This window comes from Lottia gigantea (assembly GCF_000327385.1).
Source record: "Lottia gigantea unplaced genomic scaffold LOTGIsca_87, whole genome shotgun sequence".
Taxonomy (NCBI): domain Eukaryota; kingdom Metazoa; phylum Mollusca; class Gastropoda; family Lottiidae; genus Lottia; species Lottia gigantea.
This window is the reverse complement of record NW_008710867.1, coordinates 616,826-642,486: the sequence shown is the minus strand read 5'-3', so window position 1 is coordinate 642,486 and position 25,661 is coordinate 616,826. Positions and strand designations below refer to the sequence as shown.

General features: G+C 36.2%; 5 protein-coding genes across 5 annotated transcripts; 2 read left to right on the top strand and 3 right to left on the bottom strand.

Moving 5' to 3' along the window:
• Nucleotides 1–532: 532 nt before the first annotated feature.
• Nucleotides 533–6,970, bottom strand: LOTGIDRAFT_236783 (hypothetical protein; the record flags this gene model as incomplete). Its single annotated transcript, XM_009067889.1, has 9 exons — nucleotides 6,666–6,970; nucleotides 5,690–5,765; nucleotides 5,074–5,229; nucleotides 4,723–4,776; nucleotides 4,535–4,570; nucleotides 3,214–4,293; nucleotides 1,862–2,260; nucleotides 1,143–1,186; nucleotides 533–679 (listed from the first exon to the last, which is right to left on the bottom strand). The coding sequence occupies exons 1-9, from the start codon at nucleotides 6,687–6,689 to the stop codon at nucleotides 533–535; spliced, it is 2,016 nt and encodes a 671-aa protein (XP_009066137.1). The 5' UTR covers nucleotides 6,690–6,970.
• Nucleotides 6,971–7,978: 1,008 nt separating this feature from the next.
• LOTGIDRAFT_207383 (hypothetical protein) lies at nucleotides 7,979–14,362 on the bottom strand. Its single transcript, XM_009067888.1, has 19 exons — nucleotides 14,230–14,362; nucleotides 13,622–13,734; nucleotides 13,340–13,462; nucleotides 13,039–13,124; nucleotides 12,731–12,861; nucleotides 12,391–12,549; nucleotides 12,167–12,246; nucleotides 11,870–11,978; nucleotides 11,631–11,761; nucleotides 11,359–11,513; nucleotides 10,964–11,172; nucleotides 10,645–10,819; nucleotides 10,355–10,487; nucleotides 10,025–10,178; nucleotides 9,697–9,837; nucleotides 9,401–9,492; nucleotides 9,046–9,146; nucleotides 8,727–8,847; nucleotides 7,979–8,532 (listed from the first exon to the last, which is right to left on the bottom strand). The coding sequence occupies exons 1-19, from the start codon at nucleotides 14,299–14,301 to the stop codon at nucleotides 8,331–8,333; spliced, it is 2,487 nt and encodes an 828-aa protein (XP_009066136.1). The 5' UTR covers nucleotides 14,302–14,362; the 3' UTR covers nucleotides 7,979–8,330.
• Nucleotides 14,363–14,709: 347 nt separating this feature from the next.
• On the top strand, nucleotides 14,710–17,778 carry LOTGIDRAFT_236781 (hypothetical protein). Its single transcript, XM_009067887.1, has 7 exons — nucleotides 14,710–14,743; nucleotides 15,109–15,191; nucleotides 15,404–15,541; nucleotides 15,811–15,911; nucleotides 16,109–16,481; nucleotides 16,651–16,812; nucleotides 17,077–17,778. Exons 2-7 carry the CDS (start codon nucleotides 15,119–15,121, stop codon nucleotides 17,259–17,261), a joined length of 1,032 nt encoding a protein of 343 aa, XP_009066135.1. The 5' UTR covers nucleotides 14,710–14,743; nucleotides 15,109–15,118; the 3' UTR covers nucleotides 17,262–17,778.
• A 511-nt stretch (nucleotides 17,779–18,289) lies between these two features.
• On the bottom strand, nucleotides 18,290–19,133 carry LOTGIDRAFT_133810 (hypothetical protein; the record flags this gene model as incomplete). The annotated part of the gene is made up of 2 exons (XM_009067886.1): nucleotides 18,290–18,432; nucleotides 19,070–19,133. The coding sequence occupies 2 exons, from the start codon at nucleotides 19,131–19,133 to the stop codon at nucleotides 18,290–18,292; spliced, it is 207 nt and encodes a 68-aa protein (XP_009066134.1).
• A 446-nt stretch (nucleotides 19,134–19,579) lies between these two features.
• LOTGIDRAFT_236780 (hypothetical protein) lies at nucleotides 19,580–22,521 on the top strand. Its single transcript, XM_009067885.1, has 5 exons — nucleotides 19,580–19,678; nucleotides 20,114–20,791; nucleotides 21,041–21,149; nucleotides 21,396–21,536; nucleotides 21,762–22,521. The coding sequence occupies exons 2-5, from the start codon at nucleotides 20,142–20,144 to the stop codon at nucleotides 22,014–22,016; spliced, it is 1,155 nt and encodes a 384-aa protein (XP_009066133.1). The 5' UTR covers nucleotides 19,580–19,678; nucleotides 20,114–20,141; the 3' UTR covers nucleotides 22,017–22,521.
• Nucleotides 22,522–25,661: the final 3,140 nt, after the last annotated feature.

The following is a 25,661-nucleotide window of genomic DNA, read 5'->3' as shown; positions in this document are numbered from 1 at the left end:
AATCTCAAACGCCGCATAAACCATTCTATTACAGTGTAACTTTTGGGCGACTTATATCATATATTCAGGCCCTTTTTGAAAGCCGCAATAAGCAAGAAGTTGTATTATAATATTGTTTACATTCCAGTCAAAAATGACCCACTTTAAACTCAACTATTTCAATCTGATCCCATTTGTAAATTATTAAAAGCGTAGACATATAATGACATCTAATACATATTCATGATTCGATATGATGACATTTGAGTTCTGTTAGTTTTTCTTTCAAAAAATCTGTTGAAATTTCCCTAATTGAACTCCTAGATTTCATTGTATTCAAAAACTTAAACCAATATAACCTTCACAATTACATTTAAACAAATTAATATGGGAGGTATGTAAGGTAACACACAAAACTGAAACAAAAATTCTAAATGGATAGTAACTTTGCAAATGAGATCACAATATACAACAAAAATGAAATAATAAAAAAATAAATGTCCTCGGGTTAGGAAACGAAATAACGTATTTTAATCTTGATCAATTTGAACCTTTAAATGTCCTTATATTCTTCACCATTACTCCAAACGTCATTTTTAATGTAGTTCTTTAAACCCAACATATTTCTTAAACTTAAAATGAACAGAAAAACCTTGAAAGTTGTATCTCGAGTGTTAACCTCTTGGTCTTGGTAATTTAGCTGAAAAGATATAAATATGTATTACATAAAATTCGTAACTCCTTAAAGACGTTTGCGTACAATGAAGCCTTATTAAATGAAACATACACATGAAAGTTTTGGCATCCAATTGTGTGTGTAAGAGGAAATGTCAGACATGTAGGTTTTGTATAGATTAAAGTTTACCACAAAGACGACAAGCTACCACAGTTGTTGTGGTATTAATCTTATAATACTTCATGGTGTCAAAAGTTTTGAGCGTTTGTTGTATTTTCCTAGATTTGACACGGGCTTTTTGGCAGTTTGCTATAAATAAACTAATACTTACACTCCACACAACGAAACCCGAAATCAAAAACAACATTTGGCGAAACATTGGTAGCAGCTAATCTGCTTTTCACATGAGAAAGTATATCAACCATAAATGAATAAGTATTTCATAAATAAGTGGTATATTATATAGGTTACTGTAAATCAGACTTACCTTTTTTCCAGTTAATTTTGGGTGTTGAACATTTTCAATCCAGCCTACAAATGGTTGAGAATAAACAAGATTAATAACGCTTTCAATTTTTCTTTATATTTGAGCAAATCCACATTGAAACGTTGGATTTTCATCCTGAAAATGATGCAATTTGTGAGACCTTCACGGTACTTTCTGTTAGCTTATTTGCAATAGCCAATTTATTGAATAATTCGTATAAAACAAAGTAATTCAATTAACCAAAAATCTCGTCCAAGGCATGACACGATCTGAAGCAATAAATGTATAGCAATGGACTCCTCGAACGAAAAGTGTCATCAGGTGAGTAATCTGTTATTCAAAAGTGATGTCAAAAGACTTTTGACGAGCATGCACAAACACATATACATGTACAGACCAATGACAAACAACATCTACGTGCAGAAATTTCATTTTATTAAATTGGTAATTAATACATTCTCTTTCCAATAACTAGGTTATCTCCCCCTAATAAAGGCCTATAAAGCCGCAAATTATAATGTACAGTTTATGGCAAAATCAGCAACAAATCAAACATAAGAGAAAAACCTATGTCAATTTCATGTTTTCAAATGACAGAAAATAAAGCGTTATTTAGGTAGCATTAAAAGGACAGATGTTAAGAAAGCACCTCTATTTCCTTCTAAAAGAATACCTCCGTTTTCCGAATCAATATCATCCTCTGGTATGAATCCTCTTACCATTCGACTCGGAAATATCAGTTGATGCTGATGGACTTGGCCTAGATCCACTGTCTGTTCCGCTGGGTCTAAAACCGGTATTTGTCCCGCTAGGTCTGAAACCTTTATTTGGTATGTTAGGTCTTGAACCACCATTTGACCCGTTGGGTCTTTTGGGTATAACAGGCCTTCCACCACCATTTGGTATCTTAGTCGTAGATCTATCGCCATTTGGTACATCTGGTACTAATGCGCTCGAACTAGGCTCGTTGTTGGTTGCAATAGTTGAAGACATAAATTCTTCGCTTGTGTCGCCCTCTTTATAATCTGGGTATTCTGCCGTCTTGAAATAAGCTTCTGTATGATCGTAATATTCATAAATCGGTTCACTAGTTTCATATGCAATGTCATCACTGTTTCCTGATTGAAAGAAAAATTTCAATTCAAATAAAAGAGGAAATTTGCTGGGAAACAATGAAAGATATATCACAACGTTTAGGTACGTTTTACCTCAATGGAGGGGATTCTCTGCAAATTAATTTGACCTGATGTAGATCTAGTCTACAACCAGAACATTTTGGATTACCACCATTTTTTTATGAAGTAGAGATTGGAATTGATTTGCTTAAAATATCTTTTGGTAAGACTAAAGCTCTATTCTATATTAAACCCTGTATCCAGGCACAATTATGACCCAGACCAATTGGAAATTACAAGAGTGAAGTAGAAAAAATATGGTTTATTTCAAATAAACTTGTACATAACAATGAAAAAAAAAAACAATACAAAGACCTAAAGAATAAAAACATTAAAAAAAATAGCTATTCATCATATTAAAATATCCAACATGGAACACAAACAACAAAAGGTTAAAAAAAAAACCTTGATTTGCTAATAAAAAAAATGGGTATAGTGTTTAGTGTTGGATTGCAGGAAATGCAGACAGGCGTGAAGTTTGTTTTTTTCTGTGAGGGATGATTCGGGTTTTAAAAGCGATTTCTGCAATATTTCATAAGAAATATATTGTATATGTATATTATTACAACATGAATTGTGGATACTTTTATATTATACACAGAGATACATGTAGGTGCGATTTTAAAAAAAATATATGAGTTTTCGGGTTTGTGAGAAATTTACCTTATTAGATGATTTTATTTGTTGTGTTTACTGATTCATCTGAAAACAATGAAATCTTTCTTAATCTTTTCAAAAGAAAATACAGAAAAGTCACAAAAAAGTCTAGTTTTTTTTTCTTTTTTGATTTTTTATTAGCTCGTGACTTTAAATTGAGCTGAAAATCATTAAAAATTTCTTGAAATTTTGACGGTATAATACCAAAATTCAATACTTTCACAGGTCAAAAGTTATACCTTGTGATTCAGTTGTGATGTCCATATTTGTAGTTACGACATGAGCTGCTGCAGATTGACCACCAGTCGTACCATCATCCCCGTTTTTTATTGACGAAGCTGTAGTATTCACTGTGTCTGAGGATGTCAATGGGCGGCCAGTCGCTTCTGCTGGTACTACCGCTGTAAAGAGGGCCCTCCACTGTTTGTCACTAACCGGTTCAATCGCTGCGTTGGTTGTGATCGTTAGAACTGGACGCTCAGGCCGTTGACGTAAAAGACTAGAATCGAGCCTTTCAACTGCGGTGTCTTTGGTTGTGGGCATGGTCGTAATAGTTGCTACAGGTGGCCGCGGTCGGCCTCTTAGCGATCTTAGTTCAAATCCTTCCCTAGGATTAATTGGTGTCGTGGTCGTTGAAGTTTCTGTCTCGGCCATAATAGTTGCGACAGGTGGACGTGGTCGGCCTCTCAGCGATTTAAGATCAAATCCTACCGTAGGATTGACTTGTGCCACGGCAGTTGGATTTTCTGTGGTAGCTGCCTTAGATGGCCGTGGTAGTCCTCTCAGCGATTTGAGATCAATTCCTCCCATTGGAATTGCTGGTGCCTTGGTGGTAGTGGTAGATGTAGCAGTAGTATTAAAAGCCTTGGATGGCCGTGGTAGTCCTCGCAGCGATTTGAGATCGATTCCTCCCATAGGAATTGCTGGTGCCTTGGTGGTAGTGGTAGATGTAGCAGTAGTATTAAAAGCCTTGGATGGCCGTGGTTGTCCTCGCAGCGATTTGAGATCAATTCCTCCCATAGGAATTGCTGGTGCCTTGGTGGTAGTGGTGGATGTAGCAGTAGTATTAAAAGCCTTGGATGGCCGTGGTAGTCCTCGCAGCGATTTGAGATCAAATCCTCCCTGGGGATTAACTGGAGTTTCTGTTGTAGTAGCTGCCTTGGATGGCCGTGGCAGTCCTCTTAGCAAATTCTGATCAAACCCTCCTCCCTGATTATTTGGTTGCTTGGTAGTGGGGGTTATTGGCTGACTCTGTCTCTGTCCATTTGATTCACCTCCGTCTAAAAATTTGCCATCATCATCTTCTGATGCTGAAAACTCTATTTGGATTCAAAATATAAACAGAATAATTCAAAGCAGTTTTTGTTTTGAAAGAAAATGCTATAAGAAAGGAACATTCGTGTTTTACAAAGATGGCACGGATCCTTCTATTTCAACTACCAGAAGTGTTTTATGGTGACTATTGACATTTCTTATTGTATGATACGCAATGTACACTCCCGCAATGCACTAAATAATATGATTTGATTGTTGGGTTCGTAAAAAGATATTGATGCTTACCTGTACTTCCAGTTGTTTCCGTTACTCCTGGTAAACCTGTACGAGAAAAGTTCATAATTTTAAACAAAGAATTGTACTCTTTTAAATCATGTTTTCATAAAATGGCCAATGTCCGTCAATTACCAACACAGATCTCGAAAAAAAAAAGAAAGAAAGAAAACAAAGAAATAACAAAATTATAAACTTACCAATGGCTGCTTTATTGCCTTCACTATTTTGTTTTTCCCCGTCGGTCAATATAACTAAATAAAATATAAAGAACTATGAGGAAATATGTACCAAACGAATCACCGTATTTTTGTGAAATTTCCATATTCTTCAATTCTTAGCATTAGTTCTTTCAATTTTGTCAGGTCTCCATTGTAATCTAACAAGTTTTCTACCACAATAGCGTTCTAAGCGAAGTATATTTTACCAATCAAAGCCTGAAATGTAACTCAGACAAATTGCCAGATAGCGAAACCCAAAGATGTTGTCATACTGCTCTGGGGTTTAGCTTTCCCACAATTCGCCATTATTCCCGTAAAATTGCCACTTACTGGTGAAATATATGACTGTTACCAATAACACCACTCCAATAAGAACACCAAACGTTATGAAGATGGTGGTGGATAACTTACAACCACCTTTAGGCTTCCCCAGACTACTGCTTTCAATCGAATCATCATTGACTTTCCTCTGGGTCGCTTTTTGTTCTGCATTGAAAGGGGGAAAAAGGGTAAATTTCTTGACAGTTGCTTCTTAGTGATTTTCAGAATGTTTTATTTTCAATCCAATAAAATAATAAACATAATAAGAAAAGAAAGAATAGAAAGAAAAAATAGAGTCTTTTTCAACTAGTCTGGTTTCTATGAAACATGCTCATTCATTTGAAATAAGATACAAATCTTAATAATTATCATACCTTAAGGAGAACATTGGATATCATGTTATCACGTTGCCATGGTTACTATTTCAAATCATATTTTAACGCTTTTTATCTCAACAACAACAAACTTGTTGTTCTCATTATTCTTAATCTCGCGCAAAAACCTAATCCTAATTTCTTATTCTCGCGCACGTGCACGCATATTCCTTTAATGTACGAACACGCCTATTCTTTGATATGCGCACGCACCTATTTTTAGCCAAGCGAAAGGTTTGGTTTTTGCTTACCTTCTCTAGTTGCTGGAGGAGGTTGTTCTCCCTCTTCTATCGGATTCTGTACACCGTTTTCGACCGGAGGAGACTCCTGGAAAGTAATACATGCTTTAAGTTACTCAAAAGCGCTGAACCTTTTTGTACCCTCTATTTTCAATAATCCAATATTGTTTCCCGATTCATCTATCATATCTACCCCAGGTTTAGATTGTAGTTGATGGTCTGAGAGATGGTCTGAGCAGTAGTCTACTTCCGTCCGAGTAGATGGAAGAAAGGTGGAACATAAAACCAGTGGCTTTTCTATGAACCACAAGCAATGTTTCCCCCCCCCCCCCCCCCCCCCCTACTTTCTCTTTACAATCCCTTTAAGCGAACTCATTGAAATGGGGCCTACTAAAAGGACGCCAAACATATCTTGTTTGGATCATAACGTGGCACATATCATTGATTAAATGTCAGGTTAATTATAGGGAAGTGGTGTGAAACATTAATTAACGAAAGAATCAACATCAACAGGTGGTAATAGCATTATAGACTGTATTTATATACATGTAATCATGTGTTAATTGTGCGGTATACGGGTTGTCGTTTTTACGAAGCATTAGATAGAGAACATAGCTAATATCCGAAAAATTTGATTGCCGCCCTGAAACAATTCTGACAACAGACCAATTCCACTACGGCAACCACATACTAATAACCATTGCCCCTCCGATTATATTACATTGCAAAAAATTCTCAGTGAAAGTTTAAAAAAAAATAAAAATTTATGAAGCAATGGTAATAAAAAAATTAATGATGATTTAAAAAAAATAAAGTGATCGTACCACCTTTAGTGGAACATTTTTTCATTGTCATTAATCCGTCTCGGTAAAAAGAAGTTAATAATGATAATAATAATAATGATAATAATAATAATGATAATAATAATGATAATAACAAAATAGAAATAATAATAATTTAAAAACATAAATAAAATAAGCGACTGTACCTCTATAACTTTATATTCATCCATTTCGACCAGAGTTTGTAATATTTCAATTGTTGCTTCTTAAGAGCAACACTTTTTCAGACTTAACTGAAGTGTTGCAAGCACTGAGCACGGCGTATCCTCGGAACTTGTTGATTAAGCGGGCGTGGTCAGGATCTGGCTTATATAGCGCCGTCACAAGTCACACGTCAGAATAGGTGTCTTTTTACCATTGTGTAGATAAAAACCGATCGATGATTTATAATCAACGCCATACACCATTTTCCGTTTGGCCCACCTACACCTGTAACAAACACGAGAAAACTCGCCTCCGAAACCCAAAAACAACCAGTTCCCCACACGACCCTCAATCATAAGCATATGTGATCGTCCAATTTGTCCATGCACCTGTTCACGAGAAAACTCAACTTCGAAATCTGTGAAAAATAGCCAACAAGCAATTCCACACACGATCTTCAACTATCATGCATGTTGAGATCGGTGAACAAGTTTATTTGCCACCCAATTTGTCCATAATAATATACACCTACCTGTTCACGAGAAAAATCAGAGCTGAAACCCACGAACTACAGCAAACAACCAATTCTACGTTCTATCTTTCATTCGGTGCTCTTCTGCATTTTTGAAGGATGTTGAAGTTAGGTTACTTTGTCCCGAGACTGGGGGTACAAATCGACTTGGGACAATGCGGTGACAACTGACAAGGTTCGAATTCAAATTGCGGCAGATCCTTAGGTACAAGTCTCACATGGTCGTATTAGAGGGCTCTGTATGGAGATTTAGGAAAAATAGAATTGATTTGATACATCGCACTTTGTGGCCAAACCGTATAAGATATCTTTAACTGGTACAATTGTTAGATACAAACCAATTTTCTTTGGGGGGCACGTACCCCCTCTTTGTCGCGGTAGATTCTAATAAAGCAAAAAGCCTAATTAATAAATTCCACGCAGCTAAATCCGTGATAATTACGTTCAACAGAATAGATAATTAGGTTAGTTAAGTAATCAGTTGCGAGAAGTTGTCTAAATTAAAACTCTCGGCAGGGGGTTGTAATCCAGGATCTCTCTCAGGCCGTAGCTTCTGCAATGCCACCCCAAAAAATGAATTGCCCCCTGAAAAAATTCTGACAATGGACCAATTCCATTATTGCAAATACACACCATACACCAATGCCCCTACGGATATATCACTTGCCCCTCCGAACAATCAAGATTGGCGACCGTACTGATCTCTTTGCCCTGATCTCTTTCCCCCAGATGAAAATACTTTTACAACTTGGTTAAATACCAATTGAAATAACAAAAGTACCATTTAGAATTTTTAACAAATAATACATTTTATTCTTTGAATACATGTTAGTATAAAGTGGGTGGATTGCAGAATCCTTAAGTTCATGTTGCTTCTACTTCCAATCTTATCCACTCTGCTCTTTAGAGCACAATCAGTTTTAGGTTTTTCGGTCCTTCAGTGTCTTAGTTGGAACCAGGTCCATAGCTACAATAGGGGGTCTGTGAGTTGATTTTATACATATATACAGTTTAGATGACCACATCTTCGAACAATGTTTGCATCAAAAATAACCGACGAAAGATTACTTCATATTGTCCAACCAATGATTCAACAAAGTTCACTTGGCTGCCAGAAATCAATCCTAAAGTTCAACTAGATCAAGAACAAAACATTGTCTGATAACATAATTTGGTTTGCGTCCATCATTTTGTCCACGGCTGCTTTGATCTCATTTTCTGTAAACTCGTCTCCAAACCGTTCCTTGTTGATGTCCTCTCGCACTTTTTCCAACTCCAGAGACTGAGCATGGGCAGCTTTAAACACATTGAACAGACACGTTCGGAAGGTTTTGAGTCTGAAATTAAAAAAAGGAAATTTTTACGATTAATTTTTTCAACAATCAATCTAAAAGATATGGTCAAGTAGGTCCTCAACATCTTAAGGGTTGTCAATTTAGTTTCACCTTACGCTGTCTATGCTGGTTCTGGACAATGGCACTGGAATCAACAGAATACCTGTCATAGACCATGAATACCTGACAGTACTCACCTGTCTTCAGTTATCTCTCCTTTGTCACCACTAGAGGAAGCTGCTGGTGCTTCATCTGTTTCCATAGCAACATCATCCTTCTTTCGTTTCTTTCTTGATTCGTCCAAGGATTCGGGTGTTTCTGAAGAGAAACAACAATCATCATGAAATGCCTGATTTGGAAATGTATTCATTCATATCCAGAAAGCATGAAAACATTGGAGCTAAAGTCCAAAGACTTTCGTATCAGGGTTCTTATACCAACCATCATTATTGCCACCTACCCACTTGTGGCATATGATTACCAGGAGAAAATGTTCAGGGAGGTCTTTGTACTTACCATCTTCACTGGCAGTGCTCTCAGCAGATTCAAAGTCATACGGATCATAACCATCTTCTCCTTCCTTGAGCTGAGGTCGCTTCTTGGCATCTCGAGATTTCCTGAAGAGGAGATTGAATAAAAAATCATTAAATGTTCAGGAATTGGAAGAGTTGGTAAGGTATTGGAAGTTGGAAATAATTAGAAGGCGTGGCAAATGGCAGATGTCTTTGGTCAGTGAACAAGATCCTTAGCACATATGTGAAAGAGACAGAGGAGCTCTTGCCTTCCATAAAGAACTTCTAGTCCATACATGGCTTCAGCCAAAACCAGTTTGCTTTTGGTCTTAAGATAAGTTCGTCAAAATAGAACTTACTTTTTACGTTTTGGTCTCTCTACTTGTTCTTCTTCACCTTGGCTGTCCTCATCATCCGAAACCTGCTTCTTCTTTCTGGTCTTCTCCAATACCTAAAAGTGATGGATTAAAATAAATTTCAGATTTGTTTCTGGAACACAGTGCCATCTATATCCAAGAGGTACACACCAGTCACATGACAAATAGAACTGCATCATTATGTGTATCAGTGATATCCTTTGTGATGACATCTTCGACTCTGTAGAGATCAGGCATCATTAAGAGGCCTCAAACCAAAGAACTGTATTGTGTCATACCTTTTTGAAGTAGGCGAACTGAATGAGCTCCACTGCAGCTTGGGCATCTTGTAAGTCTGCTGTTTTGGAGAGTCTGGCTTTAGCATGAGCAGTGGATAGACGAATCATGGTTTCCAAACAACGAGCTGTCACAGGCTGCGTCTGCAAAAAGAGAACTCATTTATTACCATAGTTTCATTCAAAACACAATGAGGGAATTTAAACCAAACCTCAATGTCTCATCAGTCTCTTATGTGTGCATCAATAACATCAAAAGCTGGAAAATCCAGAGGAGCTCATGGAGTCATCAAAGCTCTTCAGAAGCTACCTTAACTGAATTCAAACTTACTCTGGCAATATGGTCTTGAGAGAGGTTGTCTTGGTTACGTAATTTAGTATATTCATCTGCTATATAGTCTGATGCTTCCCTGGTCAAATTTGGTTTTAAAGCTTTCGCTACGTGGACATACTTTCTCATGAATTCCATGCTAACAATTCGGTCTCTGTAATAAAAGATAAGGTCCATTAAATACAGCAGCTAAGTCAGTTTGGCCATTGGAAACTTGACAACAACTGGAGTGCATGGGTTCTTATCTTGGTCAGCCTGTGGATTGTAGATTTTTAACTTTCATACAAATTTTAAGCGCTTGAATATTTTCTAAAAGAAATGAGTACCTACTTTTTAGAGCGAGTGGCGCCGTGTAACAGAGCATCATATTTTTCATACATTGGTGTCTCTTCTTCTTCATCATTTCTTTCTTTGTCAGGATCTTGTGTTGCTAGGAGACTGGCAGAATTACCCATTGCCATAGCTACAATTAGATTTCAGTCTGTTTTAGTTTCTGCCAAAATTGTAGAATTCTTTGGGACGAAGCTACTGAATTGCCGTAAAGCTTCAACCCACAGCTCCAACAACAGTGGCAATGTTCCCATGAAATCCAACCAACAAAAAAAAGAACAAGTACTTACCATCTCCATCTTGTTCTTGAGATGATCTGTAGCGATGCATCCTCAACACATGGTCTGAGATACGTCTGTCATGTTCAGGGTCCATCTTGTCCAGGACGATGAATAACAGATCAAAACGAGACAACAGAGAGTCTTGTAGTCCTATATTCTCCATGGGCGTTTTATACTGGTCATACTGTAATACAAAATTGGTTTTGGATTTAAAAATAAGCCATTGACTTGACTCAACAATGCTGGTAGACTGGATTGTCCAAAGGCGCTATAACCTTAAGAGCTCAAGTCCAAACTTAATTGAATTGAATTTTGATTTATCACTCACCCGTCCATAAACAGGATTGGCTGCAGCTAAGACACTACATCTAGCATTCAACTTGGCATGGATACCAGCCTTGGCTATTGTGACTCGTCCCTGTTCCATCACCTCATGAATAGCCGTTCGATCAATGTCCGACATCTTGTCGAATTCATCAATACAGACGACGCCACGATCTGCTAACACCATAGCACCAGCTTCCAGACGTCTGTCACCTAGAAAAGAGTACCATATGTCCTTTAAGGTCCTGGCTTAATCAAATTTGATGAGAGTTCTTCCTTCTGATCAAAAGGTATTATGTTAACCTCTGCTTGGATTGATCTCTGGAACTTCAGGTTAGCATGCACATGTCTAACTCTCTGAGCCACAGCTCCTGCCTTGGTTTGAAAAAGACCACTCACCTGTTTCATTGTCAGTAGTAACAGCAGCAGTTAGACCTACACCAGAAGAACCTCGTCCAGTGGTAGGTATAGCACGAGGTGCAGCATTCAAAACATATCGTAACATCTGAGACTTGGCTACTGAGGGATCTCCAATCAATAATATATTGATATCTCTGTAACAAAACAAACCCAAATGAATTATGTATTACACAGCTGTCAATTTGGAAGTCATGTCCAATCGAGCTGTAGCTTTGGCTCCAATTGACCTATAAATTTTGATGACTACTTACCCTCTAAGCCTTGTTCCATTATCCAGAATCTTTTCTGTTCCTCCAAGAAGCATACACAGCACAGCTTTCTTGATGTACTCATGTCCATGGATTGAAGGAGCCAGGGACTTGGCCAACACTTCGAATACATCCTAGAAAGAGGAGTGATAAATAGGTGAAACAACTAAGTATTGTTAATCCATAATCCATAGTTTAACTTTCACCAAAGGAATGAATTAAAAAAATACAAAATGGCTTACAGCACTTTTCTGCTTTCCAAATTTCTTGATCTTGGCCACATCATCTGCTGAAAAGAGTGGAGCTACTTCTTTACTCAATAGTTGGATATTGTTGGCTATCAAAATAGTTCTGAAACAAAATTAACATCAGCAATTAAAGCCAATAACCTATCAAGAGCTCATCTAATGTGGCTGACGTTTTTGGGACAAAAAACTTATCAAAACAGCTCATCTGGTACATAGCCTGCTAGTCCTTGAGGCCAACGAATAATTCAACTCTGATTCAATCAATAGTAAGTTAGAAATTACTTTGCATACCTGAATGTGCCTGAAGTGTAACCATTTTTCTTGGCTGGTAGACATCGGAATAAACCAATAACTTGGACTCTGTCACCTGGCTGTAATAATACAGATATTTATTTAAAGTAAAAGTAATTGCTGCCGGTAAAAGTAATTGCTGCAAATAAAAGTAATTGCTGCAAGTGGAAGTAATCAGTTTGATAAAACAGTAATTGCTGTGAGTAAAAGTAATCCATACATACCTTACAATTGTCAACAAGGTCATTATCAGCGATGATGTCCACAGATCGAGGTAGTTGTCCTGGTGGTGCCTTCTCAGGCATTTCTTGGATACTGAATGTTTGGTGATCCTTGTACACAGACAATCCAAATTCTGTTTCCAACAAATTTCCATCTTCATCCTACAAAGAAGGGAACCGTCTCAAATTTTGCATTTTTGGAGCGCTTGAAAAGATAAGCAATGCCATGGACAATGAGGGAAACAATAGAAAGAAAGGATATTTTACAAGGATAACAACTTCGGTTCACCAGGATCCTTTCTACCGGCTGATCCTTGGCATTGATTTTTCATGAATAACATACCTTTGTGGGGTAGACAGCACTGGACGGAACAGCCTCTAATGAGGTCATGTCAGTATAACGTCTCTCTATGGTCTTTTTAGTAGCTGGACAATAGTGTACACTTCTGACTATTTTGGTCCGGATCAATGAGCCTGAAAGATATATGGTCATTTGAATACTTGCTGAGAACATGTGTTTGGATTTGAAAATATACTTAACTGATCTCTTATTGGTTAAATAATGAATGTGCAAAATAGTTTTAGATATTAAAACTTGGGATTTCCCGCAATTGAAATGGAACTGGATATTAGAGATGAACTTTTACTTACATTTTGTGACAATACCTTCCAGACACACCATGTTGCCAAGGAAACGAGAAGTGAGGGTTCTGGGATTTACATGCTTTGCTCCAAAACTGTAAAAAAGATCGAAGATGTTAAACAAAGCAAGTCACATGCATCACATTACGATAATAATTCAGAACAGATTAATGCCAAGAGGTTTAGCCAAAGACCAGCTGGTAGAGAGGGTCCTAATGAAGCTAAGCTGGAATCCTTGTAAATTATGGTTGTTTCTTTTCTCTCTCTCGGAAAAACTAGACTGGGTTATTATAAAATACTTGGTACCCACCTTCCATCAAATCCCACAAAGAACTCTTCATGTTGCTTGGCATAGAGAGGATCAGCTGAGGCCAGCAATTCTTTCAGAGCTCTGTTAAATGCTATCAATTCTTCAAAACTGTCATTCAATAAGCTGAAAGAAAAAAAAAGGTCCATGATTTGAACTGTACTTCAATATAATTAATTTTTAGTTGGCATGATAATGTTTATGTCTTTTTAAAATTTCCATCATTGCCCACTGCAATTAAAACTTTGTGTATAACTACAGACTAAGACACATATCAAAACTTACCACTGAGCTCTTTTAGGATTTTTCTTGCGTAGATCGTTGATGTTTACGTTGAGTCTTATTTTATTGTCTAGGATCATATCTCGAACCTTCTGTTGATAAATACCCTGGTCTTCCTGTAATAAATAATCAATTCAATGCATACTTTATGGCAAGGGGAGTGGCAAGGGGACAACAAGACAGGGAAAGGGCATCAAGGGCAGTGGATATAAGGCATCAAGGGAAGTGGATGTAAGGCAACACAGGCAGTGGATATAAGGCATCAAGGGCAGTGGATATGGGGTGACAAGTGCAGAGTTATGGGGCAGGGATGTGGGTTAACAAGGGCAGACGCCATGGGGGCAGTCAGTTGGTTTCGGGGATTAAGTCTAAGCTGTTAATTAATTAGTTTTCTGGCTAGGTAACTAGAGATTGTAGATTGGGGTAATTCAATCAGCGAGCTAGTTATATCGGAAAGTACGAACTGGTGTCCAAAGGCCAACTCCTCGACCCAAAGCAAAGGGGCGAAAGAGCAGGGGATCGGGCAAAAAGGATTGTCAAAGATCTTAGTCGAGAGTTAAGAGTCTAACATTCCTTCAATTTCTCAGAATTTCTAACTGAAATCTACTCACATCATCGTCCAGAAAGTCGAGATATTCCCTCTGAATCTCTTTTAATCGCTGATCTAAGTCTTGGTTATTCATTTTACTCTGTTTTTAGCTTCTGAATAGGGAAATGATCATATACTACTCTACCAAAACAAAGCTTTCCCGCAATATTGACCACGTGATACTTTCGCGGGAAACTTCACGTGGTGTCAACATAGACAGAATTGACCAGTCTTAACTGTACACTTTATCAAAAAGGAATTAAGTCTGGATTAAAAGAGGCTAAGCCTTTAATGATGCCCAGCATTTTAAACCTTCTAGTAGAATTGGCTTTGCTTATAAAATAAATTTGACCTCACCTGCTTGATTCAACAACGTTATTTCATTTAAATTTGATAATTGTTTATTTTTAATGTATACACTTTGCATTCAGTCAATTTCTCGAACAAAACTACTTTTAATGTGTTGTGCATCAAAATCCAAGATGGCAGCCCCCATGTTAATAAACAATAACATGAAATGAATCGGGTTGTTTTTGGTAATTACGCTTTATTTTCCTTTGATTAAGTATTGACAGTTGGTTGATCAGTTTAAATATGATATTGGCACTAGGATCATATAACCAGAAACCTCAACTACACGTGACTACACGATATTCCCGTCTCAAAGATGTAGCCTACTTGAGAGTTTTTTTAGTTCCTATATTCTTCTGCAGTTTATCCTTCCCTGCCTGCGCTGTGTCAACGGTTTGTGGTTTGACAAGCCAGAAAAATTGTAAGGTTGATGGTCACACCATTGCTTTGTGTCTTAAATGTACCTTCAAAACAGGGCCTGTCCCAGACTGGATTCTCTTACTTGCATATTTTTTCAGTGATTTAAAGTGCAATTTATTTCTTTATTCAGCAATACTAAGATGGAAGGAGAAGAGAGAAAAAAGATCCGTTTGTACTACACTCATGGTAAAATATTTGTCTGGGATCATAAAGGTATGTCCCCTCCCTCTCTCTATAGCTTCAAATTAATTGCCCCCTTCCCTCTCACTGTTCCCATTCTATGTGTCCCCTACCCCTACCAAATGGTCCAGATTTTAACTGCTCATACTCTGTCTGTGAATTGAAGAAGGACATAGGTAGCTCATGTCTCAAAAAGACAGCATTTTTATTACCCCTTTTCTAACTTTTGATAACTTTAATTTCAGATGTGATTACATTAAGAAAGGAACACAGAATTGTTGGTAATTTAGTGGGATCCTTGCCTCGTGCTCCCAGACAAAATATACATCTTGGTCTACCATTACAACTGGCTTTCTATGAAGCTAAACTATTAGTTGATACAGGTGAGAACAAACATACTGTATAATTGTGAATATAATGCGCACCCTGCCTTAACCTCAAGTACAGCTGAGCAATTTAGTTACAGAATGGACCTTCTGCCAAAATTTTAAAGGATTTAAAGAGGTTCATTAAACTTTTTATGTGTATTGGGGAAGCTTGATTGCATCGATGAGCACCCTTCCAATTTTCTTGCAATTTCACTCAAACTATTGTGAAGGTTTTTAGATATTATGTGATGCCTCAAAATCCAAGTATATTTATTCTGTTTTAGGTGTAGGGGAAATTGTTATAAGTAAAAATCTAGAGAAATATGTGGATGAAAAAAAAGTTCAACAGTTTAAAGAACTGAGACAAAAGTCTTATGAAGATCAAGTAAGATTAACTAAGGGTATTACCAGTTTGATACACACCAACCCTTGATGCAACCAGCTGATATAATTTTGACTCAATTTGATCAGTAGTGGATTTATTTTCAAGCGATTCATTAGACCAAGGACTAGCTGGTAGACACAATAATCATAAACCGAAGTTTCTTTCTTTTCTTTGAATCTTTCACACAAATTTTTTAGATTCCATTATTCAAAGACGCCAGGAGGAAAGAAATTCAACAGCATAAGCATTTAATCATTGAAGGAAAGAAAACTAAAAAACGTAAACATGAAGAATTAAGACAGGTGGAATTACAAAATAAAAGCAAGGAGTCGAATGCAGCACTACAAACGGCAGAAAATTTTGAATCACAGAATGATTTAAAAATTGATCAAGCCATACCAGATAAAATCCAAACAAGTATGAAAGATGATGATAAAGACACTGAAAGGGACTCTTCATCTTTAAATAATGAAGAAGAAGACAAAGAAGAGGAAGAAGAAGATTTTGATATTGATCAAATTGATATTCCTGATATCAAACCAGAGCATGCTATTGTTCAACTTTTTACAGGTATCCAACTTTATCAGTCATTTGCACTTACTTATTTAGAATCAAATACCCCCATTCAGCACCATTTTGGTCAAACAAGCAACTTCCTGTATTATACTTGCTGACTTAACCTTTAATGTCCAATGGATGGAATTCTGATGTCATTTATTCCACTGGACTTACATTTCAGAAAGTCTATGGAATATAGAATCTACAGAACCTTACCAAGACTGGCGCTACCCTCAGACTGATGCAGAAGGTCTTCAATACCATGTTTTTAAAGATCTTTGGCAGCAGAATTATTTCATAACTCCGGGGAATAAATTTGGTGGAGATTTTCTGGTTTATCCTGGTAGGATTCCATTTGATACTCACTCTTGGAAAACCTGATACAACATTCAACAAATTAGATTGAAATGTATAGCTGTTGTAATGCTATCGTGTCCATTACTTATTCTTATTTCTTTTTCTTATTTTCCTATGGGTTATTTCACTCATTCCAATTACCACTGATCAAGAATGAGTGAAAAGGCCCACAGAAAAAACTGAAACAAAACACTTTCTATTTAAGTTGTTATTCTTGTGAATTATAAATGATTTTTAATCTTATTTTCAGGGGATCCAGCTTTATTCCATTCCTTCTATATAGCAGTATGTCTACCTCATGATGAAACTCTGACTTCTTTAGAAATAGTGACTCTGGGACGCCTTGGTGCCAATGTCAGAAAAACGGTGCTAATGTGCTCAATGTCAGGAGATAAAGTCTTGTACACTTCTTTACAATGGACTGGCATAACATGAAAACAGAAGGAAATAGATTCTCTTGGACGCCTTGGCGACAATGTCAGGAAAACGGTGCTAATGTGTTTGCTGTCTTTTACTTTTCTTTTGACATCCTTTGTGAAATTGTTCGTAAGAATGGTTACAGTGTAGCAATAATATCAGACCCTCTAGATCTACATTTTACCCTTCACGAAGACTTCAAATTATTAAAACACAATCAAAATTAAAAATTTTATTATGAATGAAACACAAACAACCACTTTTCAGTAGTGTCTATTTCACAGCATGGTACATCACTTCCTGTGAAATACCTCCTGTGTCTTTATCTTGATCATTAATTCTCAAGATAGAGAGTCCATCACTATTGTTCTTATAAAAATGTTGACTCCTAGATGATGCCAAGACACTTGTTTATTAGAGTCCATCTTCATTTTAACTCTTAAGCTTCACTCACATATAAATTCCTTAAAAGTTTTGACTCATTGATGATAATAATGATGATAATTGAGTCCACAATAAATGTAGTCTTTTTTTCAATTTTTTTTTTCTCATTTTAATTTTTAACTCGCGCACTTTTATCCAAGTATGGGCTCATGGATAATGAAGATGATAGTCAATTGAAATGAATGTATTTTAGTCTTAATTTCACCACCATACTTATGATGTTGCACTATTTACATATTTTACACATCTTCAAATACACAGCATTCGTCTTTCACCGTGCATCAAACACAATCACTAAAACACTGGTTAAGGAAAATAATAAATAACAATAAACATAAAAAACTTGCCATTGTGCCAATACATCGTTTGCTCAAATGCAATACCTGTACTTTTATTATTGGGTCAGCAAAGCAGGCTAGTTTCACATGAAAAAAACTTACAAAACCCTAGTCATTCTGGTAGACAATAGGCTGTTATAGATCCCCCTTGCATAGCATTGCCCTTCTTGATTTTTAGAGCTTAATCATGTCTAGAATATATGAACATGAACATATATTTAATTAGCTTAGTAATATGAACAGTTGTTGTTTTCTGATCAGTAATTATAATAAACACAAAAGATATAATAAGAAGACAAATTGTAAAAGGATACTGCGCTTTGTTCTTTTCTTGTACATAATTCTATAGCCACACTCCCGACACCTGATAGGATCCCGAGCCTTAATTTCATTTTCTTGATGACATTCTGAAATTACAACAAAACCTCATTAGAAACTAGAGACCTTACATTATACATATCATTATATACTCTGCTAAACCAGAAACAACAAGAAATTCTAGCTCACGAGATACCGATATCTTCTAATTAGTAATATGATCATCCTAATCTGTTTTATAACATCTTGTATCAAGGAAATGGAGTTTTACCTTACAATATTGATACCTGTGCATGTTAAAGATTTCTCCACAGTTGGAAATAAAAAAAGATTAGGCTTAAGCTGTTGTCAGGTCTAACAAAATTGCCCTCATTGTACACTGCATGGTATTGCAAATATAAGTAGGCATGCAGAAGTAGGATGTTATACTTCATTCATTTCATTCATTTCATTTGCACCGGACTGAGCTTATGCAAACAGATGAACTGAGTAATTGCTCTTAACTTTCCAATATGTGCAGTGCACCAGCTTAAGCCTTTCACCCCTAAAACCTCTATTGAACTCTTCCTTATAAATCAATATTGCACATCATTATGAATGTTCAGTAGAGTTCATTTACAGAAGCAGGGATAATTATAGTTGCATTACTTCTAACTGCTAATTACAGAAAGATCAGAAGGTTTTATCATGATCAGCTGGTAGAGAAACAAAACTGACTTTACTTACCACCACAAATGTAAATCATAATTTGTGATTTTGTAGGATTTGCTCCATCTTTTCCTTGATCCATGATTACAAAATGATAGCCTGCAAAAGATATGATCAATCACATGAAAAACTTGCCAGGAAGCAATGTTGGAAGCCCTTAAAAGGAGCTAATTTCCATATAAACTAAGCCTTTATTGTCATCATAAATACACCCCCCCTCCCCCCTTCAAATTTGTTTTCTTTTTTCTAAATTCTTTTGTTTAGATATTTATTTCGTAGCTTATACGTTATATTTTCCCCATAAACGGGACATATATCCTTAGAACATCGTCTTGAGAACTTACTTTTCTATCAAAGTCTAACAGTTAGACTGAAATATGTAATAATTTAAAAAAATTGGCAAATTTTGGATACTATTCAACACATGGACCGGAAGTTTACATTTTTAATCTCGTCCCAGTTTTGAAATCTCGCGAGATGTGAAATTTTCATAACAAGCGATTTGATTGGCTGATGAATATTTGGCGAACGATTTGAAAGGCTGAAATTTGATTCAAGACACCAAAAATAAATTTTATCAAAATCACGTTTGCACAGCAATTTGTGGAAATATTTTATGCGGATTTTGTAAGTATACATTCAATTCACCTTGTCCTAAAATTTGAAAACAATCGGTGTAAGATTTATGGACAAATTCACTCTTTTTTGGGACTCGGGTATTCCCGCTTGGATTTTGCAATGAATGGCGACATGTCCAAACCGCTTTCATCATAAAAGAAAATGTTTTGCAGCTTGTGGTATCAAACTGAAGCCGTCGTGGTCTCAAATGCCCCTTAAGACTATCTAAAAGTGTGTCCCTTTAAGGGCTTCGATAGACCTATCGAACTGTGTTTGTTTTCTTTCACTTTCCTTTGTCAACACTCCCAAACTTGAAAAGGGGTTTTCATGGCTTGATCATCTTGATGTGTCATAATGACCTACTTTTGCTTGGGCCCTTAATTGGGTCTAGGCTAGATACTGCCAAGAGTACTCAGTACATTATTGAAACTTTGATTTTTGCAGATAGTCCATGTATGATCTAAGATAAGATATGATAATGGCAGAGGCAGGATATTTGGATCCAGATTCAGCTAGGGAGTTCGCACGTGAAGTAGAAAAGATGCGCTCCATCAGCACCAGCACTCCTATGGCTATCACAAGTCTGTGTTCCAGTGTGTTTTCAGAAGCAGACAGTGGTTTTGAAGATGTGACAGTAGACAGCTGTTTTTTAACGACAACCACTGCTAGTTCGAACTATAGTTTTGACAGTGACTCCAATTTCAGTTTTAATTCCAAATCATTGAGTGGGCATGGTTTGTTTTACAGTCCAATCCTAAAAGAGCAGCCGTCTCCGAAGCAACCAGAAAAGGAGCACAACTTACGCGATTGGGAAATCCCTGAGGAGGAAGACATCTTTTTGAAAATTAACAATAGAAACTTAACAGACTTGCCTTGCAGAAATTTAAGTTTTGAATTTGACTCTCAGGACAGTGGTCTCCAGACTTCAAGCTCCAGTCCCTCCATAGAACTTTCGGCACGGTTCCAACAAGTTTTAAGTACCTTCTCGCCCTCTGTGTTAGATCGTTTAATCGGTCGTAAAATGGGACTGGAAAAAGTGGACATAGTTTCAGAACTAAGTGCCAGAAATGTGATGGCATTATCCAGTATTTTTAGTTATTTGGAACCACAAGACTTATGCAGGTTGGTAGCCAAATTCCACTGTTTATCATTTTTGTGGACTGTAACACAATCAGTGGGAGTGTTGGTCCAATAAATAATGTCATTTGATTGGTTACCTTGGTTACACAACAAAAATGGTGGTCGTGGGTTCAGTTGAAATCCACTTGCTCATCTTACTTAATGTAGCTCTATGGCTTGGATAAACTTGACATCCCTTCAGAGGGTCCACATAGAGAAAATGTAATCAATGGCATTGTTTTCTATTTTCAGCATGTGTCAAGTCAGTCAGAACTGGAGAAAAGTTGTCCATTCTGATGCCAGAGCATCAAAACTCAAGAAAAAATATGTGAAATACAGTCAAGAGACTTCATTAGGAAAGGTAGGTTTGGGCCATTGTGTTTTCTTGGGCGTTGCTACTAGGAAATTGGTAAAGCTGAGTGACTGCTGTTTTATCTTGAAAATCCTAAAGGTTTAGCTTGGAAGGTCCGAAAAGTTCACCATGGAATAGTCAGTGGTTTTTTGCCTCAGAAAGTCATTGAATTGTACTTTGAGCAGTCATTGACGCTTTTGTATATATACCAGTACATCAAGTCTTGATGTTGTATGATGTTTGTTTTAATTTCAGGAGAATTCATCAAAGTCTCTTCGGTACCGATCGATTCGAGGTTTGACCCAGGCGAATAAGTTCGAGACAATTCAGTTAACTCAGCATCAGAGAGCTTCAACACCCTACTCTAAACTTTCTACTGGTGACATCTTTTCTATGGTATGTAAGCTAAGAATTATATACTGCTTTCATAGTGTCCACATGACTTTTACATTTCTTGACCTCATTTGACAAAAATTACCATAGTATTTCTCACTGTAAACTGGGTCCAGTGTCATTATTTTATTTCAGACTTAGAAAGGTTGTTACAAAATTATCCTCATTGCCCACTGACTTCTGTGAGGACGAAAGTCAGGTGTTAAAATCTGTTTCATTTTCTTCCAGGCAGCAGATTCTTTAAGAGAAGGAGAGGAGTTGCGGAAATGCCCAAAATGTTTTGGTGCCTCTAGAGTTCTTCCAGGATACGACCGTGGAACCTGCTTTAACAGTGACTGTAGTTTTGAATTCTGTTCCAAGTGCTTTTGTGAATATCACGGTTCTAAATCCTGTAATCCTATTGGTGTTTGTAAAAAGCAGAAAAAGGACATCATAGGCAGCAAAAAGGCAAAGAAAAATTTGAAGCGACTAAGCGCCTTATAGCAACCATAATTTGATTTCCAGTGATCTCAATAAACCACGGGTTCAAAACCTGCATGCTAGTGCTAGCCAAAGACAATTCTTAGACTTCTTGGAAGCAGCTACTTGGACCACAGTCAATTTGAATCATTCCATTAGACCACAGTCAAATTTGACTCATTCGATTGGACCACAGTCAAATTTGACTCATTCCATTGGACCACAGTCAAATAAGACTCATTCCATTGGACCACATTCAAATTTGACTCATTCCATTGGACCTCAATTTAGTGCTTCAAAATGACAACTATGCAATCTCAATCGTGTTCTAAAAAAGAACCTAGTCTTCCCATTTATTTGTATAACTGAAATTTTTAACCATAAAGTATTTTTATGCACAAATTGTATCTGAACATAGATTTTTATCCGATCTTGTACAGAAGCTTGGGCTTCCGTCAAAATTACAAAAACAAAAAATAATGCATATCATTTAGACTAGTCCATGCGAAAAAAAAAAAATAAATAGGGCATTTAAGTTTTTAAACTTTTATTTACAAAATATAAATTTGAAAATAAGAAAAAAGAATTTATGTTGAGTCTGGATGATATTTTAGTTTGTAGTTTACATTATGCTGCCTGTTTCTTGTCTTCCCTTTCTAATCTTGCCTTCCACTCTTTCATGCCTTTGTGCCTTTCATGTTAGTGTTACATACATTTGTCTTATATGTAACATTTGATGTAGCATTTATGTGTAACATTGTACTATATTGAGTTTTACATTTACTTTTAACATTACCTGTTACATCTGTGTTGCATTGACATGTCTCATGTGATGGTACATTTATGTGTTGCATGTTACATTGGTGTTGCATTTATGTTTAAGGAAGATCTAGCATTGTATCTCATTTAGTTAGTAATTTCCTAATTCTAAACTTTTCTAAGAAAAAGTCTTTCTAGAAAATGCTAGTCTGAATTGTATATACAAATTTCTGAAAATATTTATTAATTAAAATATGGTTAGCTATTTATTCTGACTTCCGCAGACAATATTTGGGTTGTGATTAAGTTTCTATTTTTGTGTCCAATATTCTTAAGATATGATCATGTTCAGGAATTGGTATAAAATTTTGTTAGATCTCAAGATGTTATATTTTCAATAGAAGTTATAAATGTCCATACATTCTTATCTCTTCAAAAATAACTCACTTATAAGATCTAATTGTCAAAAATTTGGTTATAATTGTATATAAGGTCATATTATTTTAATACATTGAAAACATAGTAGTAAATGTAGCACTTAAGTCATTGCTCAGCAGCTGCTAAGGTTACTACTAGGTTTCTACTGCTTACAGAATCTTTTTGCAATAGCATTTAAAATCTTCTGACAAGATATACAGGGAATTAAATTGAGTTAATCAAAATGATTTTTTTTTTGACAATTCCCTAAATTTATTTAGATTATGGAATATTTTATCTGAATCAAATACCTGTTAATTTTTAATGATAATGTATATCTTGAAGTTTTTAAAGGGTTGACAGTGCAAATGGATGGGTTATATTGTTGCATCGAAGACAAAAAATATTTCCATTTAAAATGTTTTTTTGTGTCTTTATTTTTTTTTACAATTGATATCATAATTATGCATAAAAAGTTGAAAATTATTGTGTTCCAAATGTTGAATTAATATATTTTAATAAAATTGGTTATTTTATTAATAATGTTTTGTTTTTTGTTGCTAAAATGGGGAGAGTGGGGGCATGCCTCCCCCTGTGTTTGGGTGAAAAAAGAGCTACTTATTTGTTGTCTGAAGCATTAATATTCCTCGCTAGATAATCTGCCCTTGGGTAATTAACTGTGGTCTTGTTGTTTGCACGTGCCTACAAGAGGTCAGAGATAGGGGGTCAAGAGTTCAAGACTCTTCAAGCTGACATTTTGCTACAAAACAATTTTGATTTATTTTACATTCAAAAACATTAGTACGGCCATTTTCATCACCGAACTGGCTCAGTCTTATCTAGTAAACATCTCCCAAATTTATAAAAATAAGCTTTCTTTATCTTATCTGGCATGCCATTTTAACATAAGTAAACCCCAACCGCACGTAAGGTGCGATCCCGCGACGACCTTTCGTTCTACTAACTCGCATCCGATAGAGCTATTGCGACAATAACTACATAGCCTAGTGTGCAAAAGTGGTGAGAGGTCTAGGTTAATTTCTTTCTTCTAGCAGACACTATTATTTTGATTTATTTTACATTCAAGAACATTAGCACAGCCATTTTTATCATCGAAATGGTTCAGCCTGGCCTGCTTACGTCACCTAAATTTGTGAAAATAAACTTTCTTTATCTTATATGGCAAGGCATTTTAACAAAAGGAAACCATCCTTTTCATGGGGTTTGAACCCGGGTCGCCATATTGTTTCACCAGACTCAGTTGGACCTTGTCGCTGGGGCGTTAATTAACTGTGGTCTAGTTATTTGCACGTGCGCCTATGAGGACAGAGGTGAGAGGTCAAGAGTTCAAGTCTCCCCAGGCTTATATTTTGCTGAATAACTATTTTGTTTATTATACATATAAAATCATTAGTACAGCCATTTTTATCACCGAAATGACTAAATCTAGTCTGCTTATGTCACCCAAATATGTAAAAATAGGATTTATGTGACAAACCATTTTAACAAAAGGAAACTGCTTATTACGCGAGGCTCGAACCCGGGTCGTCATATCGTATCACTAAGTCAATTCGGCGTGGATTAATTGTGGTCTGGTTGATTGCATGTGCGCCCGTGAGGTCAGAGGTAAGAGGTCAAGAGTTCAACTTTCTCTTCTAGCAGACATATTTCAAAAAAAATATTTTGATTTATTATACATTCAGAAACATCAGTACAGCCATTTTTATCATCGAAATGGCTAAGTCTGATCTGCTTACGTCACCTAAATTTGTAAAAATAAAATTTCTTTATCTTATATGGCAAGGCATTTTAACAAAAGGAAACCACCCTTTACACGGGGTTCGAACCCGGGTCGCCATATTGTTTCGCTTCATCAGACTGAACTGACCATGTCACTGTTGCGTTAATTAACTGTGGTCTAGTTATTTGCACGTGCGCATAGGAGGTCAGAGGGTAGAGGTCAAGAGTTCAAATTATCTACTAGAAGACATTACATAACTATTGTATATAGACTTAGTTTATTTGGAAGGTTACCAACAAGTGATTAATATTAACAAGTGTTCAATAATCTGCACGTGCATTACGTGCCGTGGCACAATAAATACAATGAGTTTAAGGTGAAATATCATTCTACTTGGAAATCATCGACCCATCACATTTGACTGGAAAAATGTCATTTTTAGCAATAATATTTTAGCTCTATTTTTCATATTTTTTTAAAACGTTTAAAATATTCACGAATAAAAAGTACAAAACCCCCTTATTTATTTGCTTGTTGTTTTGTGTATGTGGTAGTAATTTTTACAGGTTTTTTTTTTATGTTGGTGTTTTTTATTTATTTGTCAGGTTTTTATTTTTGATGTTTATGCGGTTTTTTTATGTTAGTAGTGAGGTGTTTGTGTGTGTGCGCGCGTATGGGTAATATATATTAAGAATAATTTAAGTTTTTTTACTTACCTTTTTTCATTTGTCGACTTCTTGTGGACTCGAACC